This window comes from Rousettus aegyptiacus, unplaced genomic scaffold (assembly GCF_014176215.1).
Source record: "Rousettus aegyptiacus isolate mRouAeg1 unplaced genomic scaffold, mRouAeg1.p scaffold_m13_p_3, whole genome shotgun sequence".
Classification (NCBI taxonomy): domain Eukaryota; kingdom Metazoa; phylum Chordata; class Mammalia; order Chiroptera; family Pteropodidae; genus Rousettus; species Rousettus aegyptiacus.
The window spans coordinates 28,163,278-28,181,423 of record NW_023416306.1 but is presented as its reverse complement, the minus strand read 5'-3'; the positions used below and the strand labels follow the sequence as shown (position 1 = coordinate 28,181,423).

The window sequence follows — 18,146 nt, the reverse complement described above, 5'->3', positions numbered from 1 at the left end:
GGGGCCAGGTGGAGGCAGCTGCTCTGGCTACTGGTCAACCAAGGGAAGGACTTCAGTCCACTGTGTAGTGAGGGCCACCAGGGCCAGGGAATCCCTGACACCCCCACACTTAGCAGAAGGCCAGGGTTGCCAGGCCGGCTGCCCACGCCATGCACTGGATTGAGGCTGGGGAGGGACACTCAGCCTGGAGAAGGGCTAACCCCAGACACTCCACAGACAGAAGAGCAGCCAGGGTCTAGTGTCTAAGGAGCAAGAAACACAGCCAATGAGAGTCCCCTTTCAGCCCAACAAAAGAAAGATCCTTTTCTTTGATCAGAGCTGTTCAAAAGCAGAGAAGGGATGGGTAAAGATCAATACTCACTGAGCACGGAGGCTCTTTTTCAGGGGAAAAAGAAAGTACAATGACCTCTAGGTCCACCACACAGAAGTACACATTGTTCACAACTTGGGATCATGTTGTTTTTTGTTGTTGTTCTTGTTGTTGTGGTTTTACTTAACGGTGCATCCTAAACACATTTCCAGGCCGTCACCACTAGAAAGCAGACCTTCTATATTTGGGAGTGGTATTTTGATGCCACCTTGCAGATGTTGTCTACCCTTCAACAGATCTGCCTCACCATCCCTGGACCGCTAGGAAGAAGTATGAATCTCAGAGACTAAGAAGGGGGTCTTGATGGCTTTCTAACTTGGGTTGACTCCAGTGCATGCTTCATCCGTTGAGTGCAGTGGCTGCTGGAGTAGAAGCATAGCCCAGAGGCACCAATTCCATAGCTATGGACCCCTTATTTAGAGAGCTGCATTATCCACGGCTTCCTTGAGCCTACCTGTTTCCATCTGCTACCAGGCTAACTGGTTGGGCCCCCCCAAGCAGGAGACAGGCTCAGTGGCATATTGTACAGGCAGGGTCACCCATCCAAAAGACGTCCAGTGGGTCTGTATAAGTTGACACGAGAAATTTCCTTTTGTTAAGTGTATTTTCTTCCGTTTATTGATTAAGTGAAGAAATCAAGTTTAGTCTGATCCCAGTTTTGCTTAAAACTATATAGATTATAAGCACATAATTATGAGAGAAGAAAGGACTTTTATTTACTGCTTTATACATTCATAAATATTTGAGTGTTTTACAATAGCATATATTACATTTAAAATGTTATACACACATATGAGGGAGAGATTGAGAATCTTTGCATTCTGGTACATATCTTCAGGCACTGCTCTGATTATTTCCTTAGTTTATATTTTTAGAAGTAGAATTTATAGAACTGGAATTGCTGTGTTTAAAGGTTCTTGGTGTTGTATATATTGCAAAATTAACCCTCAGAATGGTTATATCAATTTATACTCTATCAGTAAGTGCATACCACCTTATCTTAACCTTCAATAAGGCTGGACAGTATTTTCAGTAATTCCCAATTTAATGTATAAGGCAGCATTTCATCTTAATTTCTGCTTTTATTACTACTTGAGATTTTAAGAATTTATTGAATATTTGTGTTCCTTTGTTAATGGCTTACTATTAGACATTTTGTTCTTGTGGAGCTTCTTCTTAATCTTTATTTCATTTATCTCTTCTCGTATTTCATTAGAATGATTGAATTTTCTTTCATACGCCCTTTAAAATATACTAGTATACGTTTTATTTATATTTTTTCTGGTAGTTAACTGTGGATTTTAACATACTTACCTAGAATTATATTTTTCTTATACAAAGCCCGGAAAGAGAAAACAAGTTTCTACATCACCCGCTCCACATGACGAATATGTGGTCATTGTTTTGCCTCGCCCTGCGTCACGCCTGTTTCCCCCCTGCTCCCCCTCCTCCCCCTCCTCCCCCTCCTCTCCCTCCTCTCCCTCCTCTCCGTGCTCCCCCTCCTCCCCACCTTCCCCTCTTCCCCTCCTCCCCCCTCCCCCTCCTCCCCCTCCTCCCCCTCCTCCCCCTGCTCCCCCTCCTCCCCTCCTCTCCCTCCTCTCCCTCCTCTCCGTGCTCCCCCTCCTCCCCACCTTCCCCTCTTCCCCCTCCTCCTTCTGCTCCCCCTCCTCCCCCTCCTCCCCCTCCTCCCCCTCCTCCCCCTGCTCCCCCTCCTCCCCCTCCTCCCCCTCCTTTCCCTCCTCTCCCTCCTCCCACGTGGGATATCATCCGGTATTTCAGCTCCTCATTGCCATCTCAAACGTTCGTTTCACAGTAATGACTTAGCTAGGTATTTAACAGTATATTTTACTAATTTCTTTCATCGTTGTTACTTTTAACTCCTTCTTCCAGATTCATTTTCTTATTATTTGAGAATTTTCTCCAATATTTCTTTCAGAGAGAGTCTTTTGAGTTCTTGCATTATTTAAAAATGGTACATATATGTAAATTTATGTATATAATACATATGTAATATTTATGTATTTGTATATTTTATATATTTATAAAAATAAATAATAAATTTAGATTCATATATTTATATTATAATTTTGTAAATGTATTAAATATAAATATTTTAGTAATAATGTTTATATTTAAATATTAATATAAATGTAAGTATTTTATATTTACAAATATAAATATATAAAATAAACATATATTATAAGTATGTTATTTATTACATAATTTACATAAATATAAATTTGTGTGATAAATTTATGTATTATATATAAATATATTTTTAAAATCCTGTGTTCAGTATTAACAGTTAGTTTTTCTAATTTCTTTGCCTATTGTTACTTTTTTGTACCCCTCTACTTCCTCTTAGATATTTTCTTCTTATCAAGAATTTCCACTAGGAATTACTGATGAGAGGTTCTGTATTAACTTCATTTCCTCGGGCATAAGTTCCTCTATCTGATGAACTCTGGATTCCTTTCGTGGTATACTCTTCCCTCAAACATTTGATGCTTCCTGGTTGTGTGCTCATCTTTGTGATGGAGCTTTCCCCTGGGATATTTGCTTTGGCAAGGATGGCAGCGGCCGCCATGGCCTGTAGTAAGGCCTGCTTTCAGCGCAGCTGGGTGGAGGTGTAGTGCACCTCAAGAGTTGGCTTTCTGGAAGCCAAAGGGCCTGGTCCCTCCCAGGTGCCACCTGTGATCCGGGCACTCCCTCTCTCTCTCAGACCTAAATATACTATTCCCGGAGACATAATCCCCTCTGTCCCTGGGCAGTCAGCGGGAATGAGAGGACACTCGGGTCTCAGTGAGACCCCCGTGTGTCACTCTGTGGTCTGTTGGTAGCCCCATCCTGATTCAGCCTCTTGCACTGCAGGTGTAGAGCACTTCCTGTGTGGTCACGCAGTCTGTAGCCATGTTGGCTAATACTTTTTCTCTTTGATCTGGTCTCAATTACTCTACATCATTCAGGGTCTTCTAGTAGTTTCCGTGTCCCTAATACATTCCCTTTATATTTTCAATTATGGCTATGTTTTCTTTCTTATTAAAAAATAACACTTTTTTTTTTTTTTTTATAATGTTGAGGGTTTGTATGGGATGGGGAGACTGATGTATGTACTCAATTGACCTTTCTAAAAGCAGAAGTCTGACTTTTACAGTTCTATCCATTCTGACAGCTTAAGATCCCACACCTCCCCCCACCACTTCTAGGGTGTTTCAGAATGGGGGAATGTGCCATGTTCATGGCTCCCCAGACAAGTGCTCTTCCCTGAGACTTCTGGAGGAAAAGTAGGAGCAGGCCAGGGAAGGAAGCCCAGAGGTGGCTAGATGATGCTGCTGGAGTAGGGAGGAGTAAGCAAAGATCTGGAGGTGTGAGAGTGTCCTGAAGTGGTGTAGCGGAAGTAGCGTGGCGAAAACAAAGTGTTTTGGGAGCGCCGGAAAGGAGGAGGTCCCTTTCAAAGAGAAGCCACCTAATCGCTGTCACATGTTTTAGGCACGAGACCCCAGCAGCCCTGTCCTGCAGACTATGAAGACTGGAGAGGACAAAGTCCACAGTCTGTAGTCTGGATAACCGCTTTGCTGCTCCAACAGCTCAGCAGTGGATCAGGAGCAAGCCGATGCTTCTTGAACTCCGGCTATGGAAAACTGCCCAAGGCCAATTTCCTGTGAAGTTACTGAAATTTAAGTCTCAGTGCTTCTCTCTTTGCACAGGACCCTTCGAAGACTCTAGGAGGATGGGAGACACCTTAGTTAAGTGTTTACATCGTGATATGTTTTCCTTAAAATATGAAAAAGTAAGATATTTTTGTAGTTTCCTTTGAAAAGGATGTCTGAATTATATAAACATTGAAACCACAGAACCTGAATCTATCCCTGACTGTGTCATCAAGAAAGGAAGGAGTCAGATCCAGTTAGCAGGGCAGGTGGATAGATGATCAGGCTGGAAAAAGAAATCTGAAAGAAGATTAGTCCACTTAGGGAAGACATGTCACAAGTGAGCAGGATCGGCTCTGAGAAAGCTAAAGCAGGTCAGATGATCGCAGGGGGCGACAAGCCAAACTCCTGACAGTGACGGTCAAAGATAAAGTGTCAATGACCACACCGGTGACTAATGATGTGAATGTATTTTTTGGCTGTTTTTCAGGACCAGGCAGCTAAATGGCACCTGTGTTGGCTCAGTGGACATGGAGCTCTTCCTCCATTACTCCCTCATTCCATCAGTAAGTAAAGGCAGGGAAAGGCTGAGGAGGGTAAGGAAGGGGAGATGAGTTGCCCCCATGTACACCCTCTCGAAGGGGCCTAAATAGGTCAGCAGAGAGACATCAGCTAAATTTCCTTGACTTGCTCTTCTATATTCAGCAAAAACACAGGCAGAAGACGGCTGTTAAGAGTCACAGAGTCAGGGACACTGGCTTTTGGGGGACTCAAAAAAGGCTTTTCTGAGGAAGCAGCGACAGCTGAGTTCTGTTGGAAGATGCAGTAAAAAGCATTTCAGGCAGAGCAGGGAGCACACGCAAGGGCTCTGCGGAAAGAGGGAGAGTGGAGAGGGGGGAACTGGGAAGGCTGATGTGGTTGGCGGGAAGAATTGAGGTGGCGCTGTCTGGGGAGGCGAGCAGGGCCAGGCCAGGCGGAGCTCTGTGAGGCTCTGTGTGAAGGAGCTTTGTCCTCATTCTAAGTATAGTGGGAAGTAATTGGTGTGTTTCCAGCATGAGGTTGGTATGATCAGATTTATGTTTTGAAATGATCACTGTAGTTATAGGGTAGGGGACCCAGTTGGGGGTGGACAAGAGAGGAGATAGGAAGACCAGTTAGGACAGGGGCCTCCAACCCTCAGCTACAGACCGGTACCAGTCTGTGGCCTGTTAGGAACGGGGCTGTACAGCAGGAGGTGAGTGGTGGACCAGCAAGCGAAGTTTCATCTGTATTTGCAGCCTCTCCCCCATGCTAGAATCACTGCCTCAGATCCACTTCAGATCATCAGGCATTAGGTTCTCATAGGAACATGAGTCTCTGGTGCCAAAAAAGTTGGGGACCACTAAGTTAGAAGATGCTTGCAGGGATCCAGGTGAAAGGCAATTTTAGCTCTTCCTAGATAATGGTGGTCAGCTCAAGACCGTTGGGAGGTAAAAACAATAGGACTCGGTAATGGGTTGGCTAGAGAGGTTAGGGTGAGGGAGAGGTTGAGGTTGACTCGTTTTTTGACTTGCACAGCTGGAAGGATGGTGGTATCCACCATTCACTATTTAAGGAAAATTAGAAGAGAACCAGGTTTGGGTGGATGAAGGAATAGAGCAGGCAGGAAAATCAGAAGTTCCATTTAAGATGTTCTGAATACAAGAAGCTTTCGACATATCAAAAAGAAATGTCGGATGTAATCAGGTGAACAGTTGTGGAGGTCAAGGACAAGGTCTGGGCTAAAGATTCAAGTTTATGAGTTTTCTGTGTATTGGTGACAATTGAAAGCGTGAACATGGATGATACTTCCGCGAAAGAGAGGGATCGGATAATAAGAGGTGTGCGTGGTCCTTGGACTGAGCTATGAGAAGTCTGAATCTCGTGGTTGAATAAAGAATGATCCAGCAAAAGAGCCTGAGAAATAATGGAGAAAGACCAGAAAAGCAGAGTCAATGGGGGCTTAGGGAAGAGTGTTTCTAAGAGGAGAAAGCAGGCAGCACTGCGGGACGCTGCCGAGAGGTCAAGCCAGACTTGGGCTTCAAGTTTACATTGGATAGAGCAAGAAGATGGTAATTAGTGACTTTGGCCAGACCTACTTCTGCTTCCATGGACTGATAGGGGTGGAAGCCAGGGTAGGGAGTTGAAGAGCAAGTGAGAGGTGAAGAAACGGAGACGGCAAGTGCAGATAAATCTCAAGGTTTCTTATAAAGGGGGAGAGGAAAAAAAGGCATCAAGTATGTTAAAAAACAAAATGACTGAATTCACAGGGGAAAAAGCAAAGGATTTGCAACCTGGCAGTTATTACTCTCTTTTTACAGATGAAGAAACTGAGGTACAGAGAAGTTGAGTCTCCCTCCCAGCCAGTATGTGGGAGAGACTAAATTTGAACTCATGTCTGTTCAGGGCAACGCAAAGGAAAGCTCAATACGAAATATTCAGGAAGCTCAAGGGTGCATGCAGCCAGCTCCTGCCTCTGAAGTCCCAGGGGTGTAGACATTCTGAGTACTCTGCTCGTCTACACGTTCTTTTTCAGTGCAGGCACCAAGGCCATGCCAAGGACGAATATTCCCATTGACGCTCTCATCTTCCCTTCCTGCAGCTTTTCATCATTTTGATCTTGTCCTTTCTCCAAAGACGGGAGCACTGTAGACAGAGAGATGACACTTCTTACCTCCTGGCAAACCACTCAGGAATCATCATGTGAGTTGAGCCAGGGTTGATCCCTGCAGCTTGGGGTATCCAGTGATTGGGGCCGACACCAATTGTCAGTCCAGGATAATTCCCGGTTACCTCCCCCCACCTCTACCTCATCATGGAGAGCACTGCCCTCCCTGCCCCAACCCAAACCAAGCTCTGAGAGCTCAGAATTGGCTTCTAACCCATTGCATCTGGGGTACCTAGGGCAGCCCAGAGGTGCTTTAAACATCTCAAGGGGGCTCAGATCACTATGGGAAAGCCTTCCCACGTGCAGGGCTGCGGCTACCTCAGGAAGCAGGAGGGAGAGCGTTCCCTGTCACTGGCAGCAGCAAGCCTTCTCATTGGCATGGAGCCATGAGTCATGGTCCAGGAGAGCCTGCTGGACCAGTGAGCTTTCATGGCCTTTCCAGCTCTGCATCCCTTGTCACATTTTTTTCCTTGAGAGCCAATTGTTCATATCTCTGCCTCATCACCCCTTAATAATTGATAAGAATAAAGCAGTTAACATTTATTACACATTGACTATGACGTAGGCACTGAACTATTTGCTTTGCCTACATTACTTTGACGAACCCTCTTGCCAGCCTGCCATGGTGGAGGTTGTTATTCTCATGTGATGGATGAGCATATCCAGGCTCAGAGAGGTTACATGACTTGCCCAAGGTTACAGAGCTAAGTGATAAGAGCTTTAACCCAGAGCCACGTGGGTCAGGAAGATGAGATTCAGGTCCTGCCTCCCAGGTCCCTGCCTGCAATGCATTGCTCTCAACGGAAAGAATTTTGTCTTCTTCACTTCAGTACCCCGAATCCATGGCTAGCCCCAGAATTGGTGCAGAGGACCGAAGAAAACGTCAGTTGAGATGAATAGTTCACTCCCCAATAATTCCTCCTCAGGGTGGGATCGAGAATTTGGAGACAAAATGTGGGACTGTCTCACAGCCGCCTTCCGGCCTTGTGAGCTGTTTCTCTTGTTCACAGACCTCTGGACTTCGTGAGCACTTTTAGTAACCGATGGTCCTATGGAATCGCCTTTGGGGCTACAGCCAATAAGATCATGTTCCTGTTTTCAGAAGGCTACCGGCCTCTGCAGATCCCACAGTGGGCCCAAGGTACCAGTGCTGCCTCATACCTGCTGGGAATTTTGCCATGGAAATTCTCGCTCTCAGATACAGCATGGCAAGGATTCTCTGGGATTAGGGGGTAAGCTTTATGAGCTGTCAGTGTTCTTCCCAGCCTATTACTTGCCCAAGGTCACTGCCTAGCCCAGAAAGTCTCAAACCTTGTTTGTGGGGGCTTTCTCTTTGTTAGATTCAGAGGTCTTTTAGATATAGTAGAACAAAGGTTCAGAAAGCAGGTTCACTACCATCCACCCTAAAAATCTCTCCTGAGTCAAAGCCATGGCTGCCTTCTTGATATCACTAGGCCCTCAGAAGTATCCTACTGATGCTTCTTTGGCCATGTGTTTGAGGCCCCTTCATTCCCCATGCCTCATGCTCTCCCTGAAGTAGCAACTCTATAGGTTCAACCATTCCTAGTACGACAACTTCCAAACCTCTTTGTCCAGCCAGTTTTCTAAAGCACATGGGCTCTAAGCCTGCATAAGCCGATGCCTACTAATATCTAATTAGTTTTTAAGGAAATGCAAATTAAAACCAAAATGATATGCCACCACACACCTCTTAGAAGTATATAATTTAAGTTTCGACGACAAATGTTCCATCTATGAAATCATTACCACAATCAAGATAATGAACCACTGAAGTTAGCTTGTTCCCCTTTGTGACCTCTTCTTCCCACCCCTCTCCTGTCACTGTCCCCACCCCCAGGCAATTATATAAATGGAATCATACACGTGTGGAATCTACATGTATGGAATCATACATACATACAAATGTACTCATTTTGGGGGGGTGTGGGTCTGGAATCTTGCACACAGTATAGCTATGTCGAGGTTCATACATGTTTAGCATGCATCAGAAATTAATTCATTTTTCAGTACTGAGTAGTATTCCACTATATGTGAATAACACAGTTTGCTTATTCAGTCACCTGTTGATAGACATTTGATTTATTTACAGTTTTTGGCTGTTATAGATAAAGCCTCTATGAACATTACAAGTCTTTGTGTGTACCTATGTTTCCATTTTTCTTGGGTAAATACCCAAGTGGAATGGCTGAATTATATGGATCATATAGCAGATTATATTTTTTAAGAAACTATCAAACTGTTTTCCAAAGTGATTGCTCCATTTTAAATTACCACCATCAGTGTATGAGAGTTCCAGTTTCTCTGTATCCTTGACGATGATGGGTCAGTCTTTTTAATTTGTAGCCATTCTAAGAGGCATGTGATAGTGTCTTACTGTGGTTTTAATTTACATTTTCATAATGACTAATGATATCGATTTTTATATTTTCATGTGCTTATTTGCTATCCCTATACCTTCCTTGGTGAAGTGTCTGTTCAAATCATTTGCCTATTTTTAAAAATTGGGTTTTTTGTTTTCTTCTTATTGATTTTTGAGAGTTCTTTACATAATCTGTGTATAAGTCCTTTATCAGATATATGAACTACAAATATTTTCTCCAGTCTATGGCTCGTATTTTCATTCTAATATCAGTTTCTTTTGCAAGGCTGGCATTTAAAATTTTGATGAGATTCAGTTTATTCATTTTTTCTTTTATGAACTATGCTTATAAGGAAGCATGATTATGAGAAATCATGCTTATAAGAAAGCATATAAGAAATTTTTGCTTAAGCTAAGGTCACAGATTTTCTCCTGTGTTTTTTCCAGAAGTTTTATAGTTTCAGGATGTTTTGCATTTAGCTCTGTGATACATTTTGAGTTAATTTTTTTTGCATATAGTGTGAAATATGGATTGAATTTCCTTTTTTTTTTTTTTTTTGTCTTTGGATATCCATTTGTTTCAGCACTATTTGGTACAAAAAACCTGTCCTTTGCCCACTAAATTGCCTTTGCACCTTTGTGGAAAAGCAGTTGGCTACATATGTATGGGTCTATTTCTGGACTCTTCTGTTCCATTGACCTGCAATGTGCAGAGGTTCCAATTTCTCCACATCCTAATCAAAAGTTGTTATTATCTGTATTTTTTTTTTTTTAAATATAGCCATCTTAATAAGTGTGAAGTCGTATCCAATTGTTGTCTTGATTTGCATTTCCCTAAAACTAATGATGTTGGCATCTGGCTAGACAAAAACAATACATACCCTCATTACATCCTCAATACTTTCTGTTGGCTTCTTCCCTCTCATGTTCTCTGGACTCACTATTTCCCAGCTCCTAATGTTCTACCCTTATTTTGGATTCTTACTACAGGCAGTCCTCCACGTGGGGCTCTGGCCTGGGTGGGGACTTAGATACTAATTATAGAGAGTTCGTGGGACCCAGACAACTCCAGCATCTTCAGACCGTACTAAACACATGCTTCTTCAAACCTGCGAACCACGGCCTTCAGGACCTCTCCCCGCTTCAGCTGTCATTTCGGCTTCAGAATCCTATGCGTATCTGCTGGCGATTTGGGGTTCCTCTGTTCTTGGGCCGTCGGCCATCCTATTGCCTTCCCTCTGCTTCCTCTGACTCAGGTGTTGATATCACATGGGTCTTGTCACGCGGATTCGTTGTAGGTCTGCGGGTTTTGGTTTTGCTATCTTAGTTCTGTCTACTTCCATGTCAGGGGGAATTCAGGTAAATTTTAAAAATAGTGCTGTTGTAGCTTCTATCCTCACAACAATTATTTCTTTTATATTGTCCTTTCCTGCCAGTCCTCCAACATTCACATTCTCACAAATTACTGACTGGCCCCAATCAGCCATCTCCTATCCTTTGCCCTTAATTCTCTGCTCTCCGTCTTACATGTGCCTGCTTATATTCATGGCCATGCTAAAGGTCACCAGCTCCAGGAAGCCTTCCCTGAATACACAGGCCCCAGGTGGGGTCAGTGGCTTTCTCTTCTTACCCTCACAGCAAGTCGAATGTGCAGCAGCTTGTGATATGTTACCGTACATATCACAACACTCACTTTCCTCCCTGTCTCCCCTATTGGGCTGCCAGGGGCTCAAAGCAAGACCCTTGTCTATTCTTCCTGTGTCCTCAGTGCCTGGTCCAGGACCCAGCTCGAAGCAGACTCTTAGTAAAGGTCACATTACATGATTAAATTTTATTGGATGCTATTAGTGTATGTCGGAGCTAGTTACTGACAGAAATAATATTATCATTGCCTGTGTGTAAAGAATATAATAGTTTACAAGAGGCTTTTGCACACTGCGTATCACCACTCTTTGTGTTGCTATGGTACACTTGCAGTGCTTTACTCTCAGTAATTTTTGTTTGTTCATTTAGTGATCTGTTTCCACCCATTATACTGTGAACTAATCAAGGGTAGGGACCAAATCTTCTTCATCTCAACAGACAGCTCAGTGCCTGGCATGGAAGAGATACCAGGAAGGGTCTGTTGTGTAACTGGATGAAAGATATTCCTGCATTCCTCCTTGTGCTTAGCTGGGGCTTGTCCACTTATCTCCTGGGGTCCTGAGGTCCATGAAAGTCACCACGAAACCTCCCAGCTTTCCTGGGACTCCCCTGAGCCCGTAAGAAGAGGAACTCACAGCATCTCTGACCCTGTCTCTCCCAGCCTTTGTGCTCCTGATCGGAGGCATTGAAGTCGGCCTGTCCCACTTCCCCTTCTTTGCCTGCCTCTCGTCGGAGTTCCGGCTGGTCAGTTCTGTCCTGGGCTTCAGCTACTCTCTGGTCTGGTAAGATGGACTCTACCTGCCCGCCCTCCTAAGATTCCTTTGGCTATGGCTAAACTCTGGACAAAGGGCTAGAGGTGTCCTGAGAGCTCCCCTTAGGAGGGCACGTTTGCCCAGAACTGAGGCCCAGAGTGGGTGGTCCACGGTCCCAGTGCAACCCCTCCTTGGTCTGCACTTGAGGCTTCAGAAGCTCAGGTCAGCATTCTGTATGCTTCACATGAAGCTGCTTACAATGAGAAGATTTCCAGTAGTCAGAGATATAGAAAAAACTCATTTCTGTAAACTGCCAAGGGTCCCACTGGTTGAAGCAGGAGTCCCATGCGGATGCTGCTTCTCCGTGCCCTTCGTCTTCCCTGGAGCCCAGGGGAAAGTACATGTGCCTCAGCTGGGCATCCAGAGCCATTCCGGTCTCTCTGCATCTCTCCGCCCCGACCAGTGTCTGACACACATAGAAGTCATACAAAACTCCTACGTTGCTTCATTCGTCAGCGAACACACTATGACATCTCCGCAACAAGCCAGGGAATATGCCAGAAACCAGACAGACCCTCATGGGCCATGCATTCTGCCACTTTGTCTATATGTTGCTCTTTCCCATGCGGATCATCTTCTCCCACCTGACCCAATGATAGATATTTGCTCGTCTTTCATGGGTCGTTGCCCCCACGGGTGGGAGCTTCCCGGCCCTTTCGTTGAGCTCTGCGCCCTCAGTACTTGCACCAGACTGGCACAGAGCTGGCCCCAGGGAATATTTGCTGACTGAATAATCCACTCTTTCACCCAAGAAGCTCAGTTCCTTGCCTGCACCCCCCTTACTGGGCCTGCTTCCCCCACAGCATTTTCTGTGGGACGGGGGTCCCAGGCCCAGTGTGCCAGCCACTGTAGGTGGCTCACAAGCGATTGGCACACGAATGGCTGTGACTCCAATGTTTGTAAGTGTCTTGCTTTTAAAAATATAAAAGAGAGGGAATTAAGGGTTACGTGTAGAATAATGTAATCTTATCAGTCTCTGGTAGACATTTTGACCAGGAGGGGAAAGGGTGGCGGAAATCATTCGGCAGCTTGGGTACCACGGGTGTATAACCGAAGCTTAAACATGACCAGGAATGCGTGTCCAGTGGGGCTAAAGCCTTAAGGCTCATTCTTCAGAGCAGTGTTTACAGACAAGGCCATGTCCAGGTGGAAAGGGCCTCGGTGCCAGAATCAGGAGACCTGGGTCTTGGTCCTGGTTCTGGGTGTGACTCTGGACAATTCACTTCCCCTCTCTGGGCTTCTGTCTCCCCATCTGAGTGAGAGGGGAGGGAGGATGAGGTCTCTCAGGCCACTGTGCCATTGCAGATTCTGGGAATGTGTCGTGAATGAGGGCATGTTCAATGAATTTAGTTGCATGTATTTTGGCACGACCGGGTGCCTAATCTGGGTGGGATGTACATGGGGGCCTGGGAACCAACCCTCCTAGGGAGGATGGGAGGGAGAGATAACTCCAGGCTGATGAGATCTGGCTGTTTTCACAGTGAGAAAGGAGGGACCCCAGTACCCCAAGGCCTGTTTCTCTCTTGTAGGTTTGCCATTACCATCTTTCACATCACGCAGTGTCCCCATGGGCAGGTGAGTCCCTACTGAGCTACATTCAGAGCTACAGTCAGGGTTTTCAGTCCTGTCACCATGGCCAACCCTCTGTGCAGCCTTGGAAAAACCTCTGCCACTCTCTGGGCCTCAGCTTCCTCCCGTGTACAAAAGGGAGGTTGGAGCCGTTCACGAGGCTTTCATTGATAGCATCTTATGTTCGGCAAGGTGCTTGTTCTCAGACAGATATTCTCTCAGTCTGTGCTCACAGCAGCCCCTCAAGGTGGGGAAGCTCTCAGCAAACCCATTTTACAGGTAAGGCAACCGAGGCCCAAGTATATGAGGTAACTCTTAAGAAGTAGCAGATCTAGGAGTTGCAACCAGGTCTGGCTGATTCCAAAGCTCATTTCTTTCCACTCTTTTATGTTGCCTGTTTCTCTGCCTATAGAAAAGGAGACTCAGATTAGATGAACCCCTCCCAACTTTGTCATGCATTGTCCTTCTCAGAATTTGGAGAAACTGGTTCATCTATTTAGCCCTGTACCCCAAGAAAAGGAGGAAGATGGGAAAGTAGGGGAGCACAAGGAGGCCACCTGGGCCAGGAGCCCACCGGAGCCTTGCCAAAGGCTTTCCAGGGCTTCAGTAACTGCACGGGATTAGAAGGTGTGTTATAAAGAGAGTCTGGGGCGCCAGAAAATGAGCCCTGGGAGCTAGGCCTTCCCTCTGCAACTCTGCCCTGGGATTGAGAGCATTCTGGTAGACCTCTCCCCCAAGTAGATGCCCTCCTTCACACGGTGAGATTCCAGGGCACAGGTGTTTCTGTGGAGTCGGGGAGCATTTTCAGTCTTCCAAAGGTTCTTTTAAAATTCAGAATGTTCATGGTTAACTGGGGGAAAGGGCGGAGTCTTACTTTGCTCAGAGTCACTGACTTTAAGAACCATTGTATGTCAGTTGTTCTGCGCTCAGTCCCAATCACTAACTGTAGAATCCTCAAGACGCTTTGAAGGCAGTGTTAGTGCCATCCCCAGTCCACCGAGAAGGAGGTGAGGCTCAAGGGCTAACATCACTTACTCATGACAGATCATGGGACTGGAGTCCAGACTAATATTATCCAGGTAATAATACAGATTTGGTCTTGTGTTTTCACATGTATTAATGGAAACATTATTTATAAAAATGAGACGTCAGAAAGAGTCTAAAATATCAGATATTAGGGGAAAGCTTAAATAAACTTGGTTCATCTAAAGAATGCACTGTTATACAGCATTACAAGTGATGTTTGCAAATAAGCTGTAACCACATGGGGAAATGATTATGATGTATGTAGACCTATATGTTTGGTACAATCTCAGTTTATAATAGATGTCGATATTTGAATATAGATACAAATGAGAGACCCTGAAATATTGACCGTGGATATGTCTAAGCTATAAGCGTAGGTCGGAGAGGAGGATGAAGGGAAGACATGAGCCCTCCATGTCTCAGCACGTCACTGTCTTGTACCCTAACACCATGGAGGGAAATGTAATGAAATATGAAAACAACCAGTAAATTGTGAAAGGTGTCACAATATGATTTGTCTTAAAACAGTGGAAAAAAGACTTTTTTTTTTTTCATCAGAATGAAACCAATAACATAAAAACTGTGAGTACAACCTTGAGAGACTTTTTACTTATGGAAGCTTGTTTTGCTCCCAAGATGATGGCAGCTATGGGCCCACCCGCCCTCCCTTCTTTCCTCCCTCTCCATCTCCCTTCCTGTCCATTCCTCTCTCTTCCTCCTCCCTCTCTCCTTCTATTTTTCTCTCCCTCTTTCCGCTCTCCATCCTTCCCTCCTCTGTCTACTGTCTACCTCCGCCCCTTCTCTCTCTCTCTCGTATTCTCCCTCCCTCTTTCCCTCCAAAAGGAGCATTTAATACCTAATCAGAAAAAAAAGCCATGAAAGCCCTTTATGTAAAATAAAATGAGAGTGCTAAGATTCAAATCCAGGGCCACTGGATTCCAAGTCCACTGATTATTCCAGTGACATGGGGCTGGTGGAGCAGAGAGCCAAGCTCTGAGATGGTGGGACATGGTGGGACCGGGCCAAGGCACGCAGATTCCTGTCTACAGCTTCACCAGGGCCCTGGCTCTGATCCACCTACATCCAGTGAGTGCCCAGGGGTCTGCTTCTGTTGCAGTTTTTGGGGAGATATGAGGCTGTCATATTCTACTGGCCCTCACTGCTGTGCCTGTCCTTCCTGCTGGGCCGCTTCCTGCACATGTTCGTCAAGTCTCTGAGGGTCCGCCTGGGCTGGGAACTCCAGATGGTGAGTAGAAGTAAGAGCACTGTGTGTGTCCCAACAGGTTTAGTCTTCACAACAGTCCTGTGAGGTTGGTACTATTATTACTCCTCCCATTCTGTATTAGGAAATGTGGACCCAAAGAGGTGACTTATGTTGCCCAAGGTCACGTACACAGTCTGTAGCAGAGCCACAACAGGAACCCAGACAATTTGTTGTTGGGGCTCTCTCTTAACCTCCGTTCTTTTTTTATTCTAATTCCTGGAGGTGTAAAGTTAGGTTGTTTATTTGAGAACTTTCTTTTTCTTAATGTAGATCTTTACCATGACAAACTTTCCTCTTAGAACTGTTTTTGCCGCATCCCGTAAGTTTTGGTGTGTTGTATTTGTATTTTCACTTAAGATATTTTTTTTATTTCCCTTCTGATCTGTTCTTTGACCCATTGGTTGTTTAGAATTGTATTGTTTAACTTAACACATATTTGCGAATTTTCCAGTTTTCTTCCCGTTATTGATTTCTATCTTTCTACCATCATGGTCAGAAAAGATACTTGGTACTTAAATTTGTTAAGACTTGCTTTGTGGCCTGAACATTCTCCAGGACATGAGCCATCCTGGAGAATATTCCATGTGCTCTTAAGAAGAATATATAGTTTGCTGCTGTTGCATGGAATGTTCTATATAGGTTTATTTGGTCCATTGGTCTATAGCATTGTTCAAGCTTCCTTATTGGTTTTCCAACTGGATTATCTACCCATTGTTGGAAGTGTGATGTTGAAATTCACTACTTTTATTGTGTTGCTGTTTATCCCTTCAGTTCTGTTAATGTTTATTTTATATATTTAGGTGCTCTGATGTTGGGTGCACATGTATTTACAATTGTTATAATCTCCTGAGGAATTTACCCCTTTATCATTATATAATGACTTTTTTTTTGGTCTCTTGTGACAGTTTTTAACAGTCTATTTTGTCTCATATAAGTATATCCACCCCTACTCTATCTTGGTAACCATTTGTATGAAATATCTTTTCTTATTCCTTTACTCTCAGCCTATGCGTGTCCACAAAGCTAAAGTTAGCCTCTTATAGGTACCAATATTTGGAATTTTAAAAAATCCATTCAGCCACTCTGTGTCTTTTGAGTGGAAAATTTAGTCCATTTACATTTAGATAAATTATTGATAGCTAAGGACTTCAAATTGTCATTCTGTTAATTTTCTGACTGTTTTGTTATTCTTTTCTTGCTTTCTTTGTGACATGATTTTTTTTTAGTGATATGTTGGTATGTTTTCATTTCTTTTTCTTCATCGTTTTTTTTTATATAGGCTTTTTCTTTCTGATTACCATGAGGTTTACATAAAATACCTTATAGTTATAACAGTCCCTTTTAAGTTTATAGCTACTTACTTTAATTACATAGAAAACCTCTACACCTTTACTTTCACTTTCCCCCATGGGAGAATTTGTAGGCCAAGGAGGTCTCTCTAGCTACTGAACTGTGCCACTGTGGAGAACGGGTAAAGTGAAACTATTCTTCCTACCCTCTTCAATGCATCTCTTCTCAGAGGTTTAGCTTGATTGGGGTTCTGGAACCTTCCTGGTGCACTCTTGGGCTCCCACAAGAGTGCTGTCATCTGTGGGTGGTTGTCAAAATCGGTGTATCTGAGTGTGCATGAGGGTTGGAACCCCCCATTTCTCCATCCTTTTTACGTCACTCACCAGTCAGGATTTGAGCCAGATCTTTTGTACTCTACCCAACATTTGCAAAATATAAGACTTCATCCCATAGCATGTAGAATTTATATATTCAATCTATGAAGCATATAAATGGGTGCCCATTGTGGAAAGCTCATTACGCTTTGAGAAAACATTTTAAAACATACTGTTAAAGTTTATTTCTGTAAACACTGCAGAATAAGAAATGAACAAAAGAAACTCTTAATCATAAGAAGTAAAAATGCTAGGATTTTGGTTATTTCATTCCTGAAACAATATTTTGAACTATGTTGGGAAATCACCAAATCTCAAAGAGAAAAATAAAAAGAACAATGGCTGGTGCAATTTGTAAGCAAAAGAGTCGAGGAAGGCCATCCCTTTGGTCTTTCACGAAAGCAACAGGAAACTGGGCCTCGCCCCTCTCTTCAGTAAATTACCAGTGTCTAGGAATGGCTGAATCCAAAAGAGCAAATTTTACCCAAATGCCTGCTCTCTCTGGCAATAACCCCTCGAAGATACCAAAACTCTAACAAGAATTTGTGAGCCAAAGCATATACCTCTCTCTTGCTCACAGGAAGAAAAGCCTTTCCTGGAAGTTCACCAGGCAGAGCATGTCAAACAGCTCCTGAGGAAACCCCCACTGCAGTAAGCCACGGTTTGATTCCCCCACCATTGGTGTTTGCATTAGTACGAATGAGCCCTAACAGTGAGAGACCCTGAGATGACTGCAGGGGCACCATATTCATCAGGACTCTTGTTTGCTAATAACAGAAACTCAAACTGGATTAAAGAGAAAAAGGAAACTTATGGCCTTATGTAATTTAAAAGCCTAGAGGTAGTCAGTTTCAGATACAGATATAATGAGAACTAGGTCTTTTTTCTGCATCTTTCCTTAGCTCTGCTTTTATCTGGGTTAAACTCCTAGTTAGATGAGCTCCCTTTCCCATGGCGGCCCCCAGAATCTCTAAGCTTAGATCCTCCTGATTTAAGCTCACAGGAAAGAAAATTTTCCTAATGATTTGAACAAAATTTTCATGAATGTATTTCTTTAGGTCAGATTGGACCACATGCCATC

General features: G+C 44.1%; 1 protein-coding gene across 4 annotated transcripts in view; it reads left to right on the top strand.

Moving 5' to 3' along the window:
• The window catches only part of LOC107511677 (stimulated by retinoic acid gene 6 protein-like), a 38,997-nt gene that overhangs the window by 3,349 nt on the left and 17,502 nt on the right, over positions 1-18,146 (top strand). For 2 of the 4 annotated variants that reach the window (XM_016146263.2, XM_036217862.1), the window contains exons 2-8: positions 4,511-4,586; positions 6,641-6,741; positions 7,717-7,847; positions 11,392-11,512; positions 13,072-13,117; positions 15,255-15,383; positions 17,646-17,716. In XM_016146263.2, the coding sequence (XP_016001749.2) occupies positions 4,511-4,586; positions 6,641-6,741; positions 7,717-7,847; positions 11,392-11,512; positions 13,072-13,117; positions 15,255-15,383; positions 17,646-17,716 (675 nt within the window). Of the gene's footprint in view, positions 1-2,714; positions 4,395-4,510; positions 4,587-6,640; positions 6,742-7,716; positions 7,939-11,391; positions 11,513-13,071; positions 13,118-15,254; positions 15,384-17,645; positions 17,717-18,146 lie in introns of those variants that run through there. The other 2 variants (XM_036217860.1, XM_036217861.1) reach the window with 2 other exon arrangements.